Source organism: Mesoplodon mirus, assembly GCF_964341445.2.
Source record: "Mesoplodon mirus genome assembly, chromosome: 6".
In the NCBI taxonomy this organism is placed as follows: domain Eukaryota; kingdom Metazoa; phylum Chordata; class Mammalia; order Artiodactyla; family Ziphiidae; genus Mesoplodon; species Mesoplodon mirus.
This window is the reverse complement of record NC_138982.1, coordinates 47,118,616-47,144,865: the sequence shown is the minus strand read 5'-3', so window position 1 is coordinate 47,144,865 and position 26,250 is coordinate 47,118,616. Positions and strand designations below refer to the sequence as shown.

Genomic DNA, 26,250 nt, shown 5'->3' with positions numbered 1-26,250 from the left:
TACTACCATGCATAAAATGTTTAGGCAAATAAATTTATGAGTGAATCTGTTTTATTATGTGTATTTCACAATAACTCACCAGGATAGGTAGACACAAATCATTAGCCTCACTGTATTGTTTTTTTTTTGTTTGCTTTGTTTTTTTTAATAAAATTATTTATTTACTTACTTATTTTTGGCTCTGTTGGGTCTTCGTTGCTGCGCACGGGCTCTCTCTAGTTGCGGCAAGCGGGGGCTACTCTTTGTTGTGGTTGTTAACGGAGCTCGGGTTTTAGGTGTGCGGGCTCAGTAGTTGTGGCGCATGGGCTTAGTTGCAATGCAGCATGTGGGATCTTCCCGGACCACGGCTCGAACCCGTGTCCCTTGCCTTGGCAGGTGGATTCTTTATATATATATATATATATTTGTGTGTGTGTGTGTGGTATGCGGGCCTCTCACTGTTGTGGCTTCTCCCGTTGCGGAGCACAGGCTCCGGACACACAGGCTCAGTGGCCATGGCTCACAGGCCCAGCCGCTCCGCGGCATGTGGGATCTTCCCGGACCGGGGCACGAACTCGTGTCCCCTGCATCGGCAGGCGGACTCTCAACCGCTGCACCACCAGGGAAGCCCCGGCAGGTGGATTCTTAACCACTGCGCCACCAGGGAAGTCCAGGCTCACTGTATTGTTGATAAAGGTGCTGAGCCTCAGAGGAGCCAAGCGATTCCTCCAACATTTGCACAGCCAAGAAGGGGCAGGGTCTGGACTCAAATTCCAGTGACAGAATTTTAGGATAGTGTTCTTTCCACTATATCAACAGTTATTGATTCCAGCCGCAATGATGTCTCATAGGTTCTTGAGGTCCTATACTTTGAAAGCATACTGTCTCTTCACCTCACACCCTAACCTGCCTCCTGATTTCTCACTTAGCCCGTTGACCCAGGCCAGTACCCTAAGGCATGCTGGGTCTTTGCTACCAGCATCTGTCAGATCAGCCCCCAGACACAAACTGGGTGAGTGTTCCTACTATATCCTGCCTGTGCATGTGTGTGCAAGCACTCAGAGGCAATAATTTTTACATCTTCTCCTCATTTTCAGCTTATGTAGACCACACTAGTGCATGGCAGGGAAGGGGAGTTCATGGTCTTGCACAGGAAATGTCCTAACAGACATATTTCTGCCCAGTGGAGAGGTCTGTTTTCAGTTTGGATCCCAATAGGGAAACCGTTCTTCCTAGCAAAGTGAATTCTCTGGAGGGTGAAATGGAGACAATACTATCTACGTGTCGTTATTTAATAAAAAAAGATTAAATGAAACGAAAAAGAATCCAACAATGTTCCTGGCATGCATGAATGCTAACAAAATGTTAGCCTTTCCACTTTCCAAGCTGTGAAAAGTACTTAATACAAGGTGTTTATGACTACATACTTTATAAAAACAAAATTTTGGAAACAACCTATATTCACGATGAATGATTTTCATATTATGCTTCTGTTAAAAATGGTAGCTATATAAATAAATAAATAAATAGTAGTTATGAAAACTATGAGCACTATGGGGAAAAGGTTTTAAGAAAAAAGGGTGCAAAGCAAGATGCAAATTATACATAAACTATGTTTACAAGTATATTAAAATATGTAGATGAAAAAAGGTAGAAGAAAAATATCAAAATGAAAATTAACTTTATCAGAAAGTTCCATAATCCCTTACCCTAAAATCTTGCAGCTGGATGTGCTTTGGCATTCAGAATTGTTTGGCTATTACCATATCATGAATACTACATAGTACCTCCAGCATTCCTTAATCGAACACATTAGCACCTCAGCAGTGAACATATGAATAGTTGTCCTAAGTGAAATAATAAAGACTCTAAGTAGCCTCCTCTCAGTTCAGAAGAGGAGATGAGTGGGGTTCCAGTTGGATTTGGCCATCTAATAAATTATGAAAAACTTTTCCATTTTCAGCACGTTGGGGATTTTGAAATTGCAGATAAGGGATTATAGACCTATAGTACTTAAATATTAACCACCATATTCGTTCTGCCAAAAGGACAATATTAAAGTGTAAAATACAGAACCCAGTGCCAATCAATGCCAAGTACAATCATCAGTCCATTTGAGTTCATCAGCAGTACCCACTGTGGCAGTAGCAATTCTCAATGTTTTTGCCATTAGCCAGATCTTCAATCCAGACCCAGATGGCTGTAACTCATTCTTGTTTATTCTACCACCTGCACTTACTGCCTCCTTTCTAGATATCTTATGTCATTATGGAGAAAATGCAAAGGATTACATATAAACAGAAATTATGAGTAGCCTCTTGCCCCCCTTTCTGCCATCCAGGAATTGGTTAATATAGAATAATTATTCATAGATTGTGCCCACAGTACCCTTCCCATTCCTGGCCTTGTGCTTGATTTTTGTAGCTAGTGGTTAAAGTCCCCTTATCATAGCTTCAGGGAACCAGACCCAGAGACTGAGGTACTGAGGTGCAAGGCAGGGGCCAAGGAGCAGCAACAAAGGAGCTTGCTGTTGACAGCCTCAGCCTGGAAGCTTATATATTCATGTAGGAAGAGCCAGTCGTCACGTAGGACTGAGTAGCCTGGGGACCCCTCCCTACATCAGCACTACCCCCCTCCCTCTGCCAACCCTGGGAATCACAGCATGGTTGCCCTCATGGGTCAACATCAGAATTTGCCATATTCTGCAGTGAGTTGCCCCCCTGCAAATGGACAGAACCACTGGCTTAAATGGAGATCATTTGGGAAGTGGGGCCCTGTATGCAGGATGCACAAGCGCTTCTAATGACTTTGATCTGGGGACCTGTCCAGAGACAAAACACAAATGGCAGCTTTGGAGCAATCTTATAAAAGACACTAGTGATCTTATAAACTTTTAAAAAATATTATTATAAATGTTAAATCTGTGCTTCCCTCGATTTTTCTAAGCTTTATTCTCCCTCACCCTTTTCTCAGCCTCAACTCTACGTGTTTTCCCAGATTCCTCATTCCATTGCAGACTTTCAAATAGGCCCCCAAAGAGAACTACATTGTCTGAGTTACTAATATAGTTCCTATTTATAGCCACCGTGGTTACATATGCAGCTAGACAACAGCTGGGCAGCAGGTTCAGAGAAGCTGTATAGGGTAATGGAAGTGATAAGATAAAGAAGTGGTAGATCCTCTGATGCATTTGGAGACATGAAAGATCACTGTGGAGAGGCTGTGAGCAAAAGATACCCCAAAAACTAAGCAAATGGAAAAAAGAGTGAGTTATTGACTTCAGGAAAGACAAGAAGGTTTACAAGAAAGAAAATGTAATCATAAAACACAATTTGGCTCAACAGGAAACAATGTTTTCATAGATATAATGTAAACTCTTAATCCAAATGTATCAAAAATGTGATAACATTATATTGAGAGATGATAGGGAAGGGAAGGGAGTTAGGTATAAGCACTAAATCCTTATCAGACCTACAAGAAAATTAATAAATGATGTCTAACCCTGAGAAATGAAGAAAGAGTAGTATAAGAGTATTTTGTAGAAATATAAATATAATACCAGAAGAAACAGAAACAGCTAAATTTTGAAAATGGTGGGCTCTAGTGACCAAGACTGAAGGGTGGAGGAAGTGAAGAGGAATTTTTGGTTTTCATTATAAGCCTTTAAATACTATTTGACTCTTTGTTAACTATTTGCACATAGTACTTTGATAAAAATTAATTTTGATTTAAAAAGATATAAATGAGGTGGCGCAGTGGTTGAGAGTCCGCCTGCCGATGCAGGGCACATGGGTTCGTGCCCCAGTCCAGGAAGATCCCACGTGCCGCGGAGCAGCTGGGCCCGTGAGCCATGGCCGCTAAGCCTGTGCGTCCGGAGCCTGTGCTCCGCAACGGGAGAGGCCACAACAGTGAGAGGCCCGCGTACCGCAAAAAAAAAAAAAAAAAGATATAAATGAAAGTTTGAAAGGCTATGAAATGAGAGTTCATAGAAATAGAACTGCAGATGACCCTTAAACATATGAAAAGATGTTTGACCTTATAAAAAATAAGAGAAATACAAATTAAAACTAACCTGAGATAGTGTTTCTCATCTATCAGTTTGGGAAAAACCCCAAAATTAGATGCCATCCTCTTTTGGCAAGGCCATGGGGATTGCAAAATTATTGAACCCCTGTTAAGAAGAATCTGGCAATATCCATTAAAACCGCAGATACATTTCTCTTTGATGCAGCAAACCCTCTTCTAGAAATGCACCCCCAGACACTCCTGGATGCATATGAAATGACGTATAAGATTATTTATTACAACACTGTTTACAATAGCAAAAAATTCGAAACAATCCAAATGTCTATCAATAGAGGATTGGTTAAATAAACTATGGTTCAATCACTTAGTGGAAAATATTTATGTTCTCAATGAATAAAGAAAAAAAACCCTACATAATTTTACAACCAGCTTCAGGCCCTCCAGAGCACAGAGGGCTATGTCAGAAGCTTCTCAGACAGAGCAGACTCTCTGCCCTTTCAAAGTCTGAGCATAAGAGGAACTTGGCAACCAACGCTTTTCAAAATCTTAGAAACAAAGCAAGACAGGCGGTGAGGCAACGTCAGACTTAATGTCAGTCCTAGGTCCAAATCTCACTTGGGCACTGCGTTAACTGAGACACTCCAAGTTTTGGTTCCTCATCTGGAAATGGGGAGACAACTCCCCACCTCAGGGGGGTTGTCATGAGGATTAAATGGGACAGTGTATGTGACACAGGTGGCACAGGGACTGGCCCACAATAAGTGTTCAACAACAGAAGTTATTTTTAATAGTAGTACCGGAAAAATGAATCCTGTCTCCAGGACTGTGGTCATTATAGGAGGACAGTCACCTTGGAAATACCAAAATAAGAATCAAAAGAGAATGGAAGGAATTTCCCTTCATAACCACGCAATTTGGGAAGAGACTCTTCATCCACAGGCAGACACGTGCACCGCATGGCCGCCTCCAACTTCTCGTTGCCTGTTGCTGCCTCTGGGGCTGGCACACACTTTCCCTAAGCACCCTACATCAGCAGGGTTGGAAGGACCTGGGCCCAAACGCCTTCTATTTAGACTGAGAAACCCCAGGACTGGAGAAAGCATTGATGTACTCAAGAGCACACAGCCAGTGGTCCTGTTTCATAGCCAGATCAAGCAGCTAATGAAATTGCTAATTGGGTATATATATATATATATATATATATATATATATATATATATATATTTTTTTTTTTTTTTTTTGCAGTACGCGGGCCTCTCACTGTTGTGGCCTCTCCCGTTGCAGAGCACAGGCTCCGGACGTGCAGGCTCAGTGGCCATGGCTCACGGGCCCAGCCGCTCCGCAGCATGTGGGATCTTCCCAGACTGGGGCACGAACCCATGTCCCCTGCATCGGCAGGCGGACTCTCAACCACTGCACCACCAGGGAAGTCCCGGTTATATATTTTAGAATAGCAGTTTTCTAGTGACCCAAAACAAAAAGATTAAACCTGAAAGTGAGTGCTCAGCACATCAGCTAAGTTGACTGTCATTCATTTCTGAAAGGGGTTGTGATCAATGTGAAATCATAGGATCAATATTGGTAGAGTGAATAATGTGTTTATCTATGTGAACCCAGTGTTATGGCCGTGCCTACACTTTACCTTTTATATACTTCTTGTGGAATAAAGCCTCCAATCTAGGGCAGTTTATATTGCAATAAAAACAAAAATTTCTAGAATGTGCCCAATCCTTGCTCCAGCAATGACTAGATATGTAATGTTGGGTTTTCATTTCCTCATCTGTAAAAGGGCATATCAGCCACCTTCATCATGCTGCTGCAAAAATAAAATCAGATAACTGTCTGTCTGGCATATAACAGGCCCTGCTTCCTACAAACCCATATATCCTCTTGCCTCATATACATACGGTACCTAATCAGTCCCACAACAATCTGTCAACCTTGCTTTTTGAATTTTTCCCCTAAGCATATCAAAAAATGAAAAACTAAAATACCTTCCATGATATTTACATAGGTAAATAGTTTTTAATTTCCTCAGCCAGAACAAAGAGTTAAGAAGAATCTTATTAAGAAGAATTACAAGGGTATTTCTTTTTCAAGTTCTCCAAATACCTTTTGCTTCCACATTTCCCTTGGGGACTGGTTCCCACCATGTCTACATCGATCTGGAGAACTCTGGATCCAGTGGAATTCACTGGGTTCCTGATTTTCCCACATTCCTACCCCCAAGCTTTTTTTTTTTTTTTTTTTTTTTTTTGTGGTACCTGGGCCTCTCACTGTTGTGGCCTCTCCCATTGTGGAGCACAGGCTCTGGAGGCGCAGGCTCAGTGGCCATGGCTCACAGGCCCAGCCGCTCCGCAGCATGTGGGATCTTCCTGGACCGGGGCACGAACCCGTGTCCCCTGCATCAGCAGGTGGACTCTCAACCACTGCGCCACCAGGAAAGCCCTACCCCCAGGCTTTTGCCCAATACACAGCTCTTAGCTGAACTAAGCAGAATGAGGCGAAGAATTTCAACAGAGATATATTGAGCATCTACGAGATGCTAGGCCCTATGTGAGACTCTTTTCCCTCTCATATTTAATTATCACAATAATCCTGAGAGGTAAGCATTATTGTCCCCATCTTACAGATGACAAAACAGAAACTCAGAGCATTAAGTGATTTGCCTCAAGTCACAGGCTCAGGAAGGGGCAGAGTGGGATGGAACCCAGATCCCTTGAATTTGTTGTAACTAGTGGCTTCTCACTTCTAAAGTACCTTTGTAACTGCTTTCCCTTCCTACCCACTCACTGCACTTAAACAGAAGCCCCTAATTTTCAGCAGATCATTGGATAACTTTGAGTGGCCACGTTGTTTTCTCTACATCTATTGGTGAACAAAGACAGCATTATGTTTCCAACACACTAGTCAGGTGGTGGGGGGAAAATCCCCATAACTTTGGTAATTTTCCACCCTCTGGAACAAAGACACATACACATTAAGGTTCACCATAATGTATAAACATTACCTTTAAAAGCTGCAATCTCTCTTAATATGACTTAAATTCTAAACTTTAAAGTTTAATAGCTTCCTTTTTTGAATCTTGAATAGACACACAAACAGAAATAAATATATAAACCGTAAATGCAACAGCCAACTAGTTACACTGGGCTCTCACATCAGTACAGATTTCCCTGATGACCTGCACCCAATTTGACTCTGGTCTAGGCGTGCTGACCTGAAATAGTTGCTGGCCGCGGCAAGCACCACGCGGTGGCAGGAGAATTCCTGAATGTCCACACACAAGATGACGTCTGTCAGAGCGTTTTCCACTCGGAGGGTCTCCAGGCCATTCTGCAGAATTAAGGAGAGTCCAGTGTCGTCAAATTTTACCTTATCCCCATTTAAGATTTCTACCAGGTCTCCCCTTTTCTGGGAGGGCTCATCTGTAGAAGGTGCCAGGGGCCCTTCCAAACTCTTCTCTACCGCGTTGTCCATGGTCCAGGTGCCCCTTTGTCCTGCCATCAACATCCAGACTGAAGGAGTGCCCAAGTTTCAGGCAGGTCACATTGCAGAAGCTGAGCGGATTTCCTGTGCAGGGCCCTCCACTTATCACCAGCTGTCACACACACATAACAGGAAGTCTTGCACTTTCTCATCCTGTTACTACAAACGCCAGTAACTTCTATTCTTCTTCTTTCTGTAATCATCACAAGCTTAGACATTACTTAGAAGGCTGTGTAGGAAGGGGCTCCAGTGAAAAGGAGCGGCTTCTCAGAGTCTGCCGTTAGTGCTGTGTGGCTATCTCAGTCCACCTCCCCCGCCCCCCCACATCCGTGAGCAGGAAGCCTCCGGTTCTGGTCATTACATTCATACTTCCGGTGCTTCTGTAACCCAAGGTGTCAATGATGGGATGGGCAGGGGACATTCCAAATCCTCCTCCTGCTTCCTCCCAGGAGTCTGAGACCCCATGATGTGCCCCAGACCAGTCCCTCGGGAACCTTGGAAAACCCATTAGCTTTGGCATTCTCATTTCTACCAGCTCTGCATGTCATCTGTCTTTGTCTTCCTCCCTGCTCAGGGGAAAACAATGTCATGGCAAATATTCATGTTCCCCTTCCCCCCAAAATGTCTATTGTTTTAGATATGCCTCTGGGGGCAGAGAAGAAATGGTCTCCAGAAACTCCATCCCCAGGGTCTTCTCTCTTAGAAGACCAATCAGGGTAGGTCGACACCAGATTGCCCTGGGAAGTCTCAAATTGGCCTGATCTCACCCAGCATCTATTGGTATGCATCTAGTAGTGGATCATGAAGTATTTTCATTGCCTCTGCAGGTCTCCATTAAATAGAAGTAACTGTCTTTTATTAAACTCCTGCTATATCCTAGGAAATTTATAGGAGTTCAGGTATTTTAAGCTTATAACAACCCAGTGGCACTAATATGACTTTCCTCATTTTATAGCTAAGGAAACTGAGTGGCAGGGCCCAGTTCTTGCCTCTAAAGCCCCTGTTTCTTCCACGACCACCAGGCTACCAGAGCTGTAATATCGTGTTCGCCCTGGTTCCTTGTCTCCCACAGAGAGAACTGTTGGACTTGCCCACTACAGCTGCCCCAGTGGCCGGCGCCTCACCAAAGCGGCTTCTGCTGTCTGCTCCTGCTCTCATTCCCCTTCTAGCAGTGGGGAGCACTACCAGTCCTCCTGGTCAGCAGGAGCCCAATTCTCTGTCCTCGTCAGTGGTGACTGAAGCCTCTCCCAGAGTCCCAGTTCTGCCTCAGTTCTTCTTCTCTTCTGCGCATGGATACTTACTCCTAAAATTGGGGCCTTTGATATTCTCCCAACACTTGTTCTTCATCCAGAGCTCTGTCAATCAAGATGCTTTTGGCTTCTGGGAATTCCCTGGTGGTCCAGTGCTTAGGACTCTGCACTTTCACTGCAGGGGGCACGAGTTCAATCCTTGGCTGGGGAACTAAGATCTCACAGGCTGCGCGTGCATCCAAAAAAAAAAGAGAAAGATGCTTTTGGATTCAATGACAGAATATCCCATCAAAAGTGGTTTAAACAATAAGAGTCTCACATTATAAGAAGCTAGCAGTGTGGAGTCCCAGGTTGATCCAGAAGCTCAGTGATGTCATCAAAGACAGAAGATTTTCCCATCTTTCACTCTGTCACCCTTGGTGTGATAAAGGTGTACCCTCATGGTCACATAATAGCTGCCACGGTACCAAACACCATGTCTTCACAGAACCCTGGTCCAACATCGGGATGAAAAGGGGCAGGCCTCTTCTCCTCCATCTCTCTCTTTTTATCAGAGAGAAAATTATTTCCTAAAATCCCCGTCACACTTTTCCTAGGTCACTTGGCCACCTCAGACCAGACTCCAGGAAATATAAATTGAGTACCACAATTGCCTTGCACCAAACATGATTCATGTGCTGGGACTAGTCCACCTCCCCCAAGATCAAGGAGTAGCCATCTGATAGTTGAACACAATCAGGACCTGTTAACACAGAAGAGGGAGGTGGGCTGGTGTACAGTTATCCCCCTGTGCTTGCCACAAGGACACACACAACCCGAACTCCTGCTGCAGGCCTGGGCAGGGAAGAGCTCAGAACTGCACCTCCGTGACTCTAACTATGCCGTCTAGTAGAGCTGAGGACAACACATGACCCGATGCCTCTCATGGCATTTTGTCCTCTAGAACCTCTCAGATTATAAACAACATTGGCCATAATCCAACTCCATCCAACCATCCCCAAAACACCAAAATTAAGAATATAACTCAATTCTTCATTCATGGTAGATCCTATTCACCAAGTTCCCTCATAGTGTTCCATATATTTACCTCGCAAGCCCACCCAATCCATCCCCTGACATAAGCCGATAACTGCTGTCTTCCCCCTCAAACCCTCCATTTTCCTAGTAAGCAAGCACACACAGAGTTGTACCATGAGTGTGATAAGATCTATGATTAGATTTTAGCGGAAAGGTTAAAAAACACAATCAGTGCATCTGTGTCAACCTGGATATGTTCTGAGATTCAGCATGAACTTGTAAATATTTTCTACAGATACAAGCAAAATAAATCTGTTCTGTGGAACCTTTATTTTCCTACCAGGCAGCAAAATATACAAAGCATTGGGAAAAGTTTTACTACTGAGAAAACTATCTAAATATATCTTACTAAGTTAGTTGGCTTTATGATGTTTGTAAGGAACAGATTCTGTCCCCATACAAATGGGTAGCTGTACTCAAGGAAGATCTCTATTCCTAAGGCCATGGATTGCCCCTTCTGACCCCAGTCAACCATCTTCCCTAACACAAATTATACTGATAGAAACAAGTCTTAAGTCAGCTACAGAGGAAGAGCCACTTTTCCCTCACGTTAACTTATTGCTACTAAAACTACCATTTATTGAGCATAAACTATGTTCCAGGAACTGCAAGAGGTGCTTTGTGAATTCTAATGCACTTCATCTTCCCACTAATCCAGTGCAGTTAAGTACTTTGATCTCCATTTTAAAGACATGAAAACAGACAAGATCACATAATTGCAGCACACAGTATTGGTGTCATGCCCATATCCATCTACAGGTGACCCACCAAAACTTCCCATACACACCAAAAGCATCACTCTGCCTGAGAGCATTCTCCAGCTACAAGAGCGTGCCAACTCACCAGAGGTGCTGGAGAGTTAATGCCCCCCAAGAGTGACCTTCAACTGAGGGCCAGAAGTTGGTAGATAAAACTGCTAGCTTCCTTGTCTCGTTGTGGGACAGCATTGAAGTGTGTTCTACACCGTCTTTCAGAGGACTCCCAAGTGTTGAACTTCAGTTGCCAATGTAGTAACCCACTCATCTTCTAAGGGATTCCTGCCCTTCCTATCTCACTTCCCCATCCCATCACTATGCTTCTCAAATAAATTACTTGCACCTAATCCTTGTCTAACCGTCTGCTTTGGGAAGGAAGCCAAATTAAGACACATAACTATTGAGTGTCAGAATTGAGATTTGGACTCAGGTCTGGTTGATTCTAAAGCCCATGCTTCCTATTTTCCACTGTTCTCTAGTGATCCTGTGGACTCTCAGTCCCAAGAAGAAGTTTTCCCAGAAACTCTTCAATGCATCTATGACTTTGATCCATCATGGTTAGGGGATTCTGTCTTTCAGTACTCCCTGACCTGAAGGTCTCCCTCCACCAACCTAACTAATGACCAGTAAGCTCTGGCTCCTGCTTTCTGCTTCTACATCCTGATGATCAAGGGCTTAACTTATGACTGACAGTAAGGACTTCACAAGGCCAACTAGACCATGCCTGCCTTTCTAGGGCACAGTCACAATCGCAATGGCATCAAAGCATCACAAGCTGCCCCTGAAGTGCTCTGGGCCTCTGACTGCCACATTTGTCAGGGCCACACTGCCTTGAACACCACCATTGCCAACATCTTACTATTTCCACTGCTCTGTCCAAGAGAAGGAGAGAATCCCCCTTTTCCTTTTCTAACGTTAGGTCAGAAGGGCTCATCTCAGCATCCTTTCTTTCCTGCTTCTCAGAATCTTTAGTTGCCGCTTTTCCATGTGCCCATATGAGGCTATCACTACATGTGGGGATAACACCCTGTATGGGGCTATCATTGATTTTTAGACAGGAGACATCTATTGCCCTACACAAGCTAGACAAACCGTCTATTTCCCTACAAAGAAGTCTCTCCTTCCTGACTCACAGTCTGTGAATGAGGGGGCAGTGAGACATCAATTCTGCAAGGTTTATAAAATAATAATTATAAAAGTGGCTGGAAACAAGATAAAAATATAAAAATTGTTTCCCAGTATACCAACAATATCCAGTTGGAAAAGGTAATGGAAAAATAATGTCATTCATGATGGTAACAAAACATACGTAAATGCCTAGGAATAATCTTAACAAGAAATGTAGGAGAAAACTAAGGAAATTTACTAAAAGATTTAAAAGAAAACTTGAATAAATGGGAATATACCAAATGGAAAAAAAAACACTAAGAAGTCTATTGTGATACACCCTCTCTCCATCCCAAACAATCACTACCACCCTCCCACCAAATATCCTTATATATATAAAAGCATGACATACATTACATGCATGAGTGTAGAGTTGAACTGTATGGGGTTTACAAGGGTGCATGTGCCTTATAATAATTCACTAGGTTATACAGTTTGTGTGTCACTTTCTTTTTTTTAAAATAAATTTAATTAATTAATTTATTTATTTATTTATTTATTTATTTTTGGCTGCGTTGGGTCTTCATGGCTTCACGGGCTTTCTTTTTAGTTGCAGCAAGCAGAGGCCACTCTTTGTTGCGGTGTGCAGGCCTCGCATTAAGGTGGCTTCTCTTGTAGTGGAGCATGGGTTCTAGGTGTGCGGGCTTCAGTGGTTGTGGCACATGGGCTGAGTAGCTGTGGCTCACTGGCTCTAGAACGCAGGCACGGTAGTTGTGGCACATGGGCTTAGTTGCTCTGCGGCATGTGAGAGCTTCCCGGCCAAGGGCTCAAACCCGTGTCCCCTGCATTGGCAGGCAGATTCTTAACCACTGCGCCACCAGGGAAGCCCTGTGTGTCACTTTCTATATCTATGCTTTGTTTGACAACAAAAAAGTTAACAATAATAATAGTAACATAGTCACCATTTATTGAACACCTACCAGAAGCAAGGGCTTTGTCAACCATATCTCTTTTAATGCTTACAGTAGTCCTCTGAAGTAGGTATTGTTGTTCCTCATCTTAAGCATGTGAAAACTGAGGCTAATAGAGGATTAATGGCTTGTTAAGAGCATACAGTTCCAGGGACTTCCCTCGTGGCGCAGTGGGTAAGAATCTGCCTGCCAGTGCAGGGGACACGGGTTCGAACCCTGGTCCGGGAAGATCCCATATGCCGAGGAGCAATTAAGCCCATGTGCCACAACTACTGAGCCTGAGCTCTAGAGCCCACGAGCCACAACTACTGAGCCTGAGTGCCACAACTACTGAAGCCTGCACGCCTGGTGTCTGTGTTCTGCAACAAGAGAAGCCACCCAATAAGAAGCCCGTGAACCGCAACAAAGAGTAGCCGGGTTCGAACCCTGGTCCAGGAAGATCCCATATGCCGAGGAGCAATTAAGCCCATGTGCCACAACTACTGAGCCTGAGCTCTAGAGCCCACGAGCCACAACTACTGAGCCTGAGTGCCACAACTACTGAAGCCTGCACGCCTGGAGTCTGTGTTCTGCAACAAGAGAAGCCACCCAATAAGAAGCCCGTGAACCGCAACAAAGAGTAGCCCCTATTTGCCGCAACTAGAGAAAAGCCCGCACGCAGCAACAAAGACCCAAAGCAGCCAAAAATAAAAATAAATTAATAAATTTTAAAAAATTATTTAAAAAAAAAGAGCATACAGCTCCTATCTCATCTTTCCTTCCCACTCACTCAGCCCCTTGACCCAAAGAGATGAAGTTAAGATTCCAATTGCATTTGCTCACTTCGAAGCCTTGGTTCTTAACCGCTATGATGTATTCTGTCACTGTGATTTTATAACTACATATTTTGTCTCTAAATATGCTTAGAATTTTCTTGTCTTTGAGTTGTATTTATTCCCTTTGCCTAGACTGTCTTTTCCCTTCTCTGCCTGAAGAAATACAACACATTCAGATTAGAAAACTATACATAGATTTAGCACCACTTTTGTAAATTCAAACCAAAACCATATGTACCTCCGAGGACAGAGTTCCCCAGTCATGGCACTACTAACATTTTGGACTGGATAATTCTTTGTTGGGGGAGAGGGAGCTGTCCTGTACTTTGTAGAATGTTTAGCAGCATCCCTAGCCACTATCCACTGGATGCAAGTAGCATCCTTCCTCAGTTGTGACAGTCAAAAAATGTCTGTATACACTGCCAAGTGTCCCCCCAAGTGGCAAAATCACCCTGGCTGAGACCCCCTGTCCTAGATATATACCTATCAAAAATGTTAAATCAGGTTATATCTTGGTGGTAAGATTGGTAATGCTTCTTATATCCTTTTTGCTTTATATCTATGTTTGAAATCTACTTAAATTGTTTCTGGTTGAGGGGGGTAGTGTTATTTTCTTTTTTTCTCATTACAGAAGTAAGGATGTTCACCGAAGATTTAGTAGCTACAAAGCAAAGAGTCCAGAATATCATTTCCCGGAAATACCTACAATGTTGGGTTTTTCAAAAAAAAAAAAAAATTATAGCCATCTTCAATGAAACTATCTCCATGAAGTCTTCCCTGATAGGTTCGCATATATATTCTCTCTCATTTTCCCATATTTTTATTTCTCCTAAGACATGATTAAATATTTCTTGAGGATGTGGATCTGAGATGGTTTTCTAGATTATAAAATCCTTGAGAGATGGGAGGTGTCTTCTGTTTGTAGGGTGACCAACTATCCTGGTTTGCCTGGACTGAGGGATTTCTCAGGATACCAGACTTTCTAGGCTAAAACTGGGACAGTCCTGAGAAAACTCAATTTGGGGACTTCCCTGGTGGCGCAGTGGTTAAGAATCTCTTGCCAATGCAGGGGACACGGGTTTGAGCTCTGGTCCGGGAAGATCCCACATGCTGCAGAGCAACTAAGCCCGTGAGCCACAACTACTGAGCCCATGTGCCACAGCTACTGAAGCCCACGTGCCTAGAGCCTGTGCTCCGCAACAAGAGAAGCCACCACAATGAGAAGCCCACGCACCGCAACGAAGAGTAGCCCCTGCTCGCCACAACTAGAGAAAGCCTGCGCGCGGCAACGAAGACCCAACGCAGCCAAAAAAAAAAAAAAAAAGTAAAATAAAGCCTCCACATTAAAAACAAAACAAAACAAAACTCAATTTGGTCACCCTATTTCTATTCCCCCTCCAGCATGCCAAACACCTTGCCTATTATAGGCATTCAATAACATTTTCCCAATTAATGCTGGAAAAGAGAAAATAGTAATGTTTTCCTTTGATGGAAGTAAAAGTGGTCCCATCTTAGTTTCTTGAGGAGCCTCCATACTGTTTTCCATAGTGGCTGCACAAATTTGTATTCTCACGACAGTGTACTAAGTTTCCCTTTTCTCCAAGTCCTCACCAACGTGGTGGTGAGGTCTTTTTGATGACAGCCATTCTGACAGGTATGAGGTAATATCTCATTTTGGTTTTGATTTGCATTTTTCTGATGATTAGCGACGTTGAGCATCTTTTCATGTGTCTGTTGGCCATCTGTATATCTTCTTTGGAAAAATGTCTATTTAGGTCTTCTGCACGTTTTTTAACTGGGTTTTTTGTTTTTCTGACATTGAGTTTTATGAGCTGCCTATATATTTTGGATATTAACCTCTTATATGTCATATCATTTGCAAATACTTTCTCCCACTCAGTAGGTTGTCTTTTAGTTTGGGCAATGGTTTCATTTACTGTGCAAAAGCTTTTAAGTTTAATTAAGTCCCATTTCTTTATTTCTATTTCTTTTTTAAAAATAACTTTTGTTAGGTGTTTTTCTGACTATAAAACAAAAATAAATCACCTTGTTGGAAACTTGGAAAATTTAGAAAAAAAAAAAAGTTAAAATTTGGTGCCCTGGAATAGACTTATATTGATTTGAGAGATTGAATTGCACGCATTTCTTCCCAGCTTCAAGCTCAAAGACATCATATTGGTTGAAACTGGCCATGATAGGAGTATTTACACCACAGAATGATAAATGCTATGAAGCAGGGTTTTTTTTTTTTAACCAGCACACAACTGATATACCGTCTTCCCCTTTACACAATTTAGGTCTCGAGGCCACCTTGAGACTGTAACACCCTCCAACACCACCTAAGGCTGTACGATCGGATTGCAGGGGCGTTCTGCCTAAATCCCCCTTTTCTCAAAGTAACTGGGTCGAGCCTCTGCTCCTTACATCTAAACAGGCTTCACTAGAACAGAGACAGAGCAGTATCAGGACGCTCTTCCAGCTGACCCATACCCTGGTCAGCACACCGCCCCTCCTCCTCGGACACTGTTGTCGTCCCCACCTCCAAGTACTTGACATGGCAGCCACATCTACAGCCCAGCTTGGCACCTCCAAGCTTCTACACCTGCCCTGAAGGCAAATCCAGTTTTCCTGTAAAGGGAATTTCTCAATAGACACTGATTTTTGAGCCATTTAGCCCATGTAACCTCTCACTCCTTATCCTATTATGACTTCATGTCCCAGTTTGCCACTTAGCTAAGCTTGCTCAAGCTTTTAAGGGGTTCTATTTTTCTCTTTTTTGGCTGAAACTTCCAACTTCCAGTAATTTGCCAAAATGAGCAACACAAAGGGAAAGAAGAGAGGCACCCACTATAAGTTCTCTAAGCCTTTTAGAAAACATGGAATAGTTCCTTCAGCCACATCCATGTGAATTTACAACAAAGGTGATACTGTAGACGTCATGTTCAAAAAGGGATTCCCCACAAATGTTCCCAAGGGGAAACTGGGAGAGTCTAGTGTTACCCAGCATGCTGTTGACATTGCTGGAAACAAACAAGTTAAGGGCAAGATTCTTGCCAACAGAAGTAATGTACACACTGAGCATATTCAGTCCTCTAAGAGCTGAGAGAGCTTCCTGAAATGTGTGAAGGAAAACGATCAGAAAAAGAAGGAAGCCAAGAGAAAAGTGCTTGGCTTCAACTGAAGTGCCAGCCTGCTTCCCCCAGAGAAGCACATTTTGTGAGAAACAGTGCAAAGGAGCCTGAGCTGCTGGAACCCATTCCCTATAATTCATAGAGTAATATGTGTAAAAAAAAAAAAAAAAGACCTCTGGGCTGGGAAAAAAAAAAGTTATTAAGGGCTTTGGTGGCAGCCCTCAGGTTTGGAATTCATGGAAGAACACTGACAGTGGGAAGAAGTCAGAGGGAGCAAGGCAAGACTCCAGTCCTGGAACAACAGCAATACCAACCACGGCCCTCAGAGGACTGAGGACTAGAGATGGACATAAGGTCAAAGCAAGGTCAGCTGGTTATAGCTTATGGAAAGGATTTTAAAAAACAGATCAATGTCTCCGTTTCTTTATCCGTAAATAGTAGATATCCACCTTGATGTGTTGTGAAGAGGGGGAAATGTGTTAATACATGTGAAGCCTTTAGCACAATGCCTGGCATATAGTAAGCACTATGTAAGCATTAACTATTACTATTCAAACATTTCTGTAGAAAAGAAACTGTGTGCATTTCATTCTAAATCTGGCTTCTGGCTCCAGACCAAAAAACTCCTTCAGTACAATAGCCTTTGTTAGTATCCACAGGCTGTTTATTGTCCCCATGTTATCTTGGATCATTTCCACATAGTAAGGAGGGGCCAATAGACCACCATCTCCCCGGGGAAAAAAACATTCCCATCACTCCACCCTGTGCGTCAGAAATATTATTCTACCTAGAGTCACAATTTATAGAAGTATTTATCCATCTGGGAAATTCTTCCCAGAAGTAACCTGGATTAAAGAGGTAACTTGAAACTACATTATTCCATATCTTTCTATATATATATATATATATCTCACATTATATGTATTATATTTATTTATAATATGAAAATATATTATTTTCAAAGAATATATTCAAAGATATAATATATTATGTACATTCATTATAAACATTAATATGCCATAGATGATACCACTACAGTGAAGAGATGTAAGAGTACCTCTTACTAGTTGAGATGCTACTGGGTCAAGTGTTCTGTGTGTTTTATCTCATCTTATTTCCTTATAACCTGAGAATTTGATAAAATAGGTTGCTTTCCTCTTTTTACAGCTGAGGAAACCAAGGCTCAAAACTGAAGTTGGGTGTTTTGTTCCAGGTCACACAGGCTGTACTAGGTAAGTCAGTTATAGCGTCTGATGTGTCCACGCCCTATTCTAATGGAAAATTCCCAGCCCACCTCCTCTGTTGCCCAGGAAGCCATTTTTGACACTACATGACTCTGCTGCTTCCCCTAGTTACTAACTAGAGTGGATGCCCCCATCCAAAGACAGCCAAGTGTATATAGAGATTAGTTCAAGGACATATACAACTGGCTCAACAAGATCAGATGGGACAGCTAGAGTCTCTCTCTCTATTTTGAAATAAGAAACACAGAGTTTGCCATCTGAGAGCAGAAAGAGGTGGCAAAAAGATGTATCAAGAGATGCCACAGATAGAGTCAGAACCATGCCAAGTTAAAGCCATTTGCAAGCCAAACTTCTGAAAAGCAAAAACTGTAAGTAAGCAGAGGGACTTGGAAGGTTAAAGAGGAGACTGAAGCTGACATGTAGAGAGTGGCTGAGACAGGTCACCCTGAGACTGGGTGGAGAGCCATGGGCTCCTGTTGCTCCTGAGGCGGCTCTGAATCTGGATCCACCTTCTAGCTCTAGTTACAGCTCTGCTCTTGGATTTCAGAGAGATTTCTGCCTAGATCCCACTTGTCTTGAAGTAGCTTGATAGAGACTTTGCTCATTATATTCAACTGGGCCTCACTGGGACAGAAGCAGAGCAGTGCTGAGACGCTCATCTGTCTGACCCCACGTGCTAACCACTGCACTACCCTTCCTGCGTGGACCAGGGATGTGTTGCCAGGTGCCAAGATGGGCCTCGGAAAAAGATCAGAAACCATAGCTGCAGCCAATGCTAATTCAGTTTTGCTATTTATACCCAACCCTACAGTGGACTTTCCAAATGAAAAGTCAAGGAGTAAATTGGAAACAGCAAAAATTCCAGAGTGGGTTTTGCCAATAAAAGCAGCCCCCAAATGTTTGCTTATTGCTAAGTACACGAGGAAAGCTACAAAATGGTAGGTACAAGATGTTTCTATTTTTGCAAACATAATAGTGTATGAAAATAGATAAAAGACCAGAAGGAAAGGCATTCATTCATTCATCAGATGTTTCATGAGTATGTTCTAGGTGCTCAGGAAACAAGCGTGAGCAAAAAGAGACACAGTTCCTACCCTCAAGGATCTTTCAGTCTAGTGAAGGAGATCAACACACACACTGCAATCATTCTAAATGTTTGAGGGAAATGTACTTGGCGGAAAACTTTATCAGGGGCAATGTGACCTGGTCAGAGAAGTCAGCGAGGGCTTCTCTGATGACTGAGCTGTGATGGATGATTATGCAGTACCTGCGTGAAGCGTTGTCCAGGCAGAGGCTACAGCATAGGCAAAGCGCAGTGAGGAGGGACCACAGCAAGTATAAGGAACTGGAGGAAGGCCATATGGTTGGAGCAAAAAAAGTAAAAAAGGTTGGGAGAGAATGGTGTGGGATGGAGCTGGAGAGGTAGGCAGGGCCAGATCATGCAAGGTCTTACAGGCCACGTTAAGGAGTTTTGTCTTTACCTCTGAGAGACTGGGGGAGCCAGTGAGGATTGAGTGTGTAAGATATAATCAGATTTGCACTTTGACAATAGCTGTCTCTGTATGGAAAACAAATTACTAGGAGCCAGCACAGATACGCAGGAAGAAAAGGGGGCCAGTGTGGAGTCTATCACAATAATCCAGATGGCATAAGATGGCAGCATGGACTGGGAAAGAGGGCTGGGAACAGAAACAAGCTGATGAATTGGAGGCATACATGAAAGTCAAAATCAATAGGATTTGGTGATGGATTGGATATGGAGTGTAAAAGAAAGGGAATTTTCAAGAATGGCCTAGGTTTCTAGTGTGAATAGCTGGATGAATGGAGTTGCCAATACTCTGATGTGGGGAACACAGGTTTGGGAGAGAAGAGTATGAGTTTTGTCTTTAGTTTCGCAAGATGAAAAGAGTTCTGGAGATGTGTTACACGACAATGTGAATAGACTTAAAATTATTGAGCTCTGCATTTCAAAATGGTTAACATGGTTAAAAAAAAGCAACAACAACAAAAACATCTAAAGAAAGGAGTTTTCTTTCTAGTTTTAACATACTGGGAATATTGGGCACAGGGTATTCCTGAGTTCCAAAAATATTAATGTCAAATTTCACATGTTTAAAAATATCCTTAGATGAAATGGTATTGAATATGGACTTGGGTTCGAAATACAAAATTAATCAAAGTTGAGTCCTGGGATACTTAGAAAGTCTAAGACATTTTCAGTTTATGTGTGAATTCATCTAGCACAAAATTGATGTTAAAGGTTTGATTACATTGCCCAAAAAAGCAGCTATAAAGGACATTTTAAGGAAAATTTGAATATGAACTATACTTAATGATATTATACCAAGGATCGTGGCATTGTGGCTATGTAGGATCATGTCTTTGTTCTCAGGAGGTACATGCTCTTTTGCAGGTGAAGCATCATGATACCTGCCACTTATTTTCAAATGGTTCAGCAAAAGAAAATGTTTTGGATAAAGATAAAGATAAAGAAAGCAAAGGGTATGTGGGAGCTCATTATACTATTCTTTTATACTTTAAATTTGAAATGTTTGGAGGAGTGTTTAGGGAGCACATAATCTCCAGCATGGATGGAGAACGAGGCTTGAAAGGTGCAGCTAAGAACAGGCTCAGAATCACTCTGAAGGATCAGCCTGGTAAGGACACCACTTTCCTTATGCCCGAGTTAAGATGCTGCAGTCGGGACTTCCCTGGTGGTCCAGTGGTAAAGAATCTGCCTTACAATGCAGGGGACTCTGGTTCGGTCCCTGGTTGGGGAACTAAGATCCCACGTGCCTCGGGGCAACTAAGCCCGCGTGCTACAACTACTGAGCCTGTGCTCCTCAAGTAGAGAGCCCACGTGCTCTGGAGCCTGCACCACAACTAGAGAGAGAAGAAACCCGCACGCCACAACTACTGAGCTCGGGCGCCTCAACTAGAGCCCGTGTACCACAAACTACAGCACCCATGTGCCCTGGAGCCTGCGCACCACAACTAGAGAAGAGAAAACCCTCACACTATAATTAGAGAGAAGCCACAACGAAAGATCCCATGTGCCTCAACGAAGACCCGACGCAGCCATAAATAAATAAAATAAATAAATAATAAATCTTAAAAAAACAAAACAAATGCTGCAGCTTGCTCCACTGACACAGTACAGGGCAGAGATGCCACTGCCAGAGCCTCACCAGGGACTCAATCTTACAACAAGCTACCAGCAGAGTAAATAAATCCAGCAGAGATGGTCACCTCTGATGTACCCTTAGAATTAAAGTGTGAACCTGAACAGCTGAGGGTAAGACCGTAGCATAGTGTGGGGTGTAGGAGTTGGGGGACGGGGACTTCCAATCAATCTCATTTTGAAACAGCCAGGTGGCCTTCTCACCCTTAAAACACTTCATCTAGGGTGAAAAAATGTGAGCAAGTCTGTTTGACATTTCAAGCTACAGAATTTTAATACATCTTTAGACGAGAGATGATAAACAAGGAAAACATTAATGAAAACTACTCGTTCTACATCTCCATTTCAAGGGAAGCTTTCATGTATGTCTCTGGATATATCATCCATATTATCCAGAGATTCTCAAATTAATCTAAATTCTTTTAAACTTGACATACTGGAAACCTGATACAATAAATATGATTCAGTAGCTCTGATCTTTTATGATTCTCAGAATATATGTAGAAACATTTTAACACATACCAAAAGCATTCAGGAAGGACTTTTAGATGATCCCCATTCTGGGTTAACAACACTGCTGCTCAGAATTGAGGATGTAATAAATGAGAAGATAAAATATTATTAAAGGGCACCATGTATAACCAATAGTCTATCCATCAACATACTTAATCATCATGTTAATCCTTCCAGGTACAAATATGGCAGGAAATATTGAGGGGGACAGCACTCAAAAGTAGAAGTTCCTGCTCACTTCTGAATCTCACACTACCTTTTCGTAAATTGCCTCCTTCAGTATGGTGTGTGGAAAGGTGAAGTTATAGTAAACTAATTTAAACTGGGGACTGGAAAACTTAGCCATCATTTTCTCAGAGGGATAATTGGAACTAGAGTGCTTATACCTGGAGAGAGGATCTTAGTGTAGAGAGAGTCAGGAGATCTGTCACTCCATTCTAAGGGTCTAGGGGCTCTGCTTGAACAGGAAAGCAGAAAACCATTAGAAAGGACCAAACTGAAGTCAGAACGACCTGAATTTTAATTCCAGTTATTGCATTTCCCACAGCGTGGCCTTGACAATTTGCTTAACTTTGCAGATCCTCAGTTTCTTCATCTATAAAATGGGTTACCCATCTTATAGCATTGTTGTGGTTATCAAATGAGAGATGATTATGTAAAGTCCTTAGCACCAAACCTGACATACCATAGTGCTAAATAAATAACAACTAATATTAAATAACAACAGTTTCAAACTCTAAGCAAAAAAGAGCAGAGACATAAATTCCCTCCAGACATGAGAACCATTTGGGCCACTGCCTGACTGACTGACATGTAAATTATGTCTAGCCCTCTCAAAATAATCCACCTTAACGGAAAGTCATTTCTCTGTCTGAAGTCGACAAAATACACTCCTCTCGCTAGGCTGCCCTTTACCCTGCAGGCTCTGTCCTGGATCATAGACAGGTCCAAGATGACACTGATGATGGGGAGTTGAAATGGGCCCTTTTCCAGAATTTAAGTTAATTTAATCAATCAAGCATGGGCCAGCCACAGTGCTGGACACTGGGGGATACAGAGGGGACTAAATATCCTCCGGTCCTGCCTCAAGGACCTCCCAGCCTAATGAGGCCAACATGAGAACAGAAAATCTCTGAATAGCATGTGGAACATGCAGGCTACTATGAGAAAATAAGACACCCTAAATTATATGAAGTTTTTTTTTTTTTTTTTTTTGCGCTACGCAGGCCTCTCACTGTTGTGGCCTCTCCCGTTGCGGAGCACAGGCTCCGGACGCGCAGGCTCAGCGGCCATGGCTCACGGGCCTCGCCGCTCCGCGGCATGTGGGATCTTCCCGGACCAGGGCACGAATACCGTGTCCCCTGCATTGGCAGGCAGACTCTCAACCACTCCACAACTAGGGAAGCCCTATATGAAGTTTTAAATCCAATCTTCATATATTTTCAACATTTTATTCTGTTTCTCAGTCTCAGCAAATGGGCTTAAGTCCAATGTACATTCAAATGAGGAAACAAAGTCTATCACTCTGTTTGCTTCAAAAGTTGCCATCTTTGTCTCAAATGTGCTAAATTTGTGAGTTCTATGGTCCTTGTCCCTGGCATCCGAGGAGAGGTACCTAATACAGTCTGGAGAAGTCTATGCCAGAAAGGATCTTTATGTCACACTCTCTGTGAGAGTCACATTGAGGATTAGGGCTTTCAACGTATGAATTTTGTGGGGACGCAATTCAGTCCACAGCATTCTGCCCCTGGCCCCCAAAATCCACGTCCTTATTGCATGGAAATTACATTCACTCCATACCAACAGCTCCAAAAGTGTTAACTCATTCTAGCATCAGCTCTAAAGTCCAAACTCTAAATATCTAAATCAGATGTAGGTGAGACTAGAGGTATGACTCATCCTGAGGCAAACTCCTCTCCGGCTGTGAACCTGTGAAATCAGATAAGTTATGTGCTTCTCAAATGCAATGGTGGGACAGGCATTTGCATTCCAAAAGGGAGAAATAGGAAAGAAGGAAGGGGTGATAAGTCCCGCAGGAAAGGCAAATTCCATTAGATTTTGTTGTTGTTGTTTTTACATCTTTATTGGAGTATAATTGCTTTACAATGGTGTGTTAGTTTCTGCTTTATAACAAAGTGAATCAGCTATACATATACATATATCCCCATATCTCTTCCTTCTTGCGTCTCCCTCCCTCCCACCCTCCCTATCCCACCCCTCTAGGTGGTCACAAAGCATTAGATCTTAAGTTTTGAGAATAACACTTTTTGGCCCCCTGGGGACCAGACCCCCTGGGGCAGCAGCCCCACCTCCTCAGCTCAGCGGGCCAGGGTCATGCTCACAAGGCTCCAGTACTTTTAATAGAGAGAATTTAATATAGAGAATGTTTAACTAGGTAGTAAAGAATTGTTAACTAAGCAACTGAAAAGGCAAGACAAACAAAAAAAAAAACACTGGGCTTCCCTGGTGGCACAGTGGTTGAGAGTCCGCCTGCCGATGCAGGGGACACGGGTTCGTGACCCGGTCCAGGAAGATCCCACGTGCCGCGGAGTGGCTGGGCCCGTGGGCCAGGGCCGCTGAGCCTGCGCGTCCGGAGCCTGTGCTCCACTACGGGAGAAGCCACAACAGTGAGAGGCCCGCGTACGCAAAAAAAAAAAAAAAAAAAACCACTAAGCTATCATAGAGGTAGCAAAAGCAGGAAGGAGTACATAGCCCGGGGAAACCAAGGGAAGAGGTAGGAATTATTAAAACTTAGGGATCTGGAGGAGGGTACCAATGGATTGGGACCCAGACTTCTGAAGAAAGGGGGCCAGCCAGCAGTGATGGTATCTCTGCAGGGATGCCATGAGGTTGGCTTTGCAAGTTGGTAAAACCTCAGACTGGATTGAACTGTATGTTACTTGCTAAGGCTGCCAAAACAAAGCACCACAAACTGGGTGACTTAACAGAAATTTATTGTCTCACATTCTGGAGGCTAGAAGTCCAAAATCAAGGTGTCAGCAGGGTGGGTTCCTTCTGAAAGCTGTGAAGGAAGGATCTGTTCAAGGCCTCTATCCTTGGCTTGTAGATGGTCTTCTCCCTGTGTTTCTTCACGTTGTTTTCCCTTTATGCATATCTCGGTGTCCAAATTTCCTCTTTTTATAAAGACATCAGTCATATTGGATTAGGGCCCGCCCTCATGTTAACTTACCTCTGTAAAGACCCCATCTCCAAATAGGGTCATATTCTGAGGTACTGAGAATTAGGACTACAGCATATGAGTTGTAGGGGAACACAATTCAACCCATAACAAACTGCTTCTGGAATGAACTACCTCTGCCAGAGTGAAGGAGCAGCATTGCTGGATGCTGATGACAGGAACAGGGGGCCAACCAGAAATAAACCAAAAGCAAAGAGGAAAAAGTCTCTTCTTCCTCTTCTAGCCCTGCAATCTCCCTCCGACGTCCCTCACTGACAGAGCCTAAAAGAAAGCAGCTGGCCAAGGAATAATGTTATTCTCAGAATCCCAGCCCCTGCAGCACAAAGCAGAATACAGACGAGTGGGTTTGAAGCTGAGAGATGATAGTTTAATAACCGACACAGCACTGAATAGTTTGTACTTATTAATCACTAGCATCAGAACTTTTCATTTTCCACACATTTTATAATATAAAAGGAAAAATTGCAATAAAATATTTAATGGAACAGACATACTGGCTATGCTGTTAAAGCTGTACTGACGGCCGGTGGGCTGGAACATCACTGTGCCTCAGCTCACATTCTTCTGTCCACTGATATACAGCAGTGTATGGGTGGCCTTCAGAACTGAACTGCCGAAGGCCAATGTGTAATATGTATGGTGTGTAAGAAAACAGAAACATTGGAAGTCAAGTCGTCAGCAAGTGTTGTCTCTGTTTTGTAGCTCAGGAGATGAGAGTTCAGAAGGGGAAGTCATTTGCCCAGTGTCACACAGCAAATAAGTGATAGAGCATGGATCTGAGCTGGGGCCTGATTCTCTGCACCTCATCTGCCAAACGAAGATGACAGTACTTACCCAGAAGAACTGTTCTGAGGATTAAATGAGTTAACATGTGTATTGTGCTTAAGACACATCCTGGCAAGTCACAAGAGTACAACAAATGTTGGCCGAGTCTGGGGCTTTTTCTACCATCCCAGGCTGTCCCATTACACACAGTCGTCAAAACTTTGTGGTATTTGGAGGATAGAACTGCAAAGAATAGAGACGGGGTTGGGAACAAAATTCTTTTAAATTTTTTAAAAATCATAATATATTTTGCTATCCAATCTTTCTGCAGGCAGTCATCCCTTTTGGACTCCCAGGATCTAGTGACAAACATTGATGGAGCACCAGCCACATGGTAAACACTGAGACAGAGAGAGTCCCACCTTCAAGTGACAAGCAATGACAACACAGAAAAGGGCTGTGATGGAGGACATCTGGTGTGGGAGCCTGTATCCGGGAAGCCTGATGTGGACTTGAGGGAGAGAAAGCTTTCATGGAGGAAGTCACGTTTAAGTTGAAATCTGAAAGACAAGTAGGAGATTGGTAAGCATTTCAAACATAGGCGAGAACTTGAGAAAAAGTCTAGAGGCAAGAGGGAGCAAGGAGTATTCAAAGAACTGAAGGAGGCTGACTGTGGCGTGCAAGTTGAGGTGGACAACAGACAAAGCTGGCGAGATCCCCAGAGCGTGTTCCTGAAGGACTATGTGAG

General features: G+C 43.1%; 1 protein-coding gene and 1 long non-coding RNA gene across 4 annotated transcripts in view; one reads left to right on the top strand and one right to left on the bottom strand.

The window, feature by feature from the left end:
- Positions 1–7,518, bottom strand: part of KLHL6 (kelch like family member 6) — a gene marked incomplete at its 5' end in the record, with an annotated part of 56,755 nt that extends 49,237 nt beyond the window's left edge. For 2 of the 3 annotated variants that reach the window (XM_082625335.1, XM_082625334.1), the window contains one exon: positions 7,226–7,512. In XM_082625335.1, coding sequence (XP_082481461.1) covers positions 7,226–7,512 — 287 coding nt within the window. Of the gene's footprint in view, positions 1–7,225 lie in introns of all 3 variants that reach the window. The other variant, XM_082625333.1, reaches the window with a different exon arrangement.
- Positions 1–26,250, top strand: part of LOC309806478 — an 81,458-nt gene that overhangs the window by 20,569 nt on the left and 34,639 nt on the right. The window lies entirely within an intron of this gene.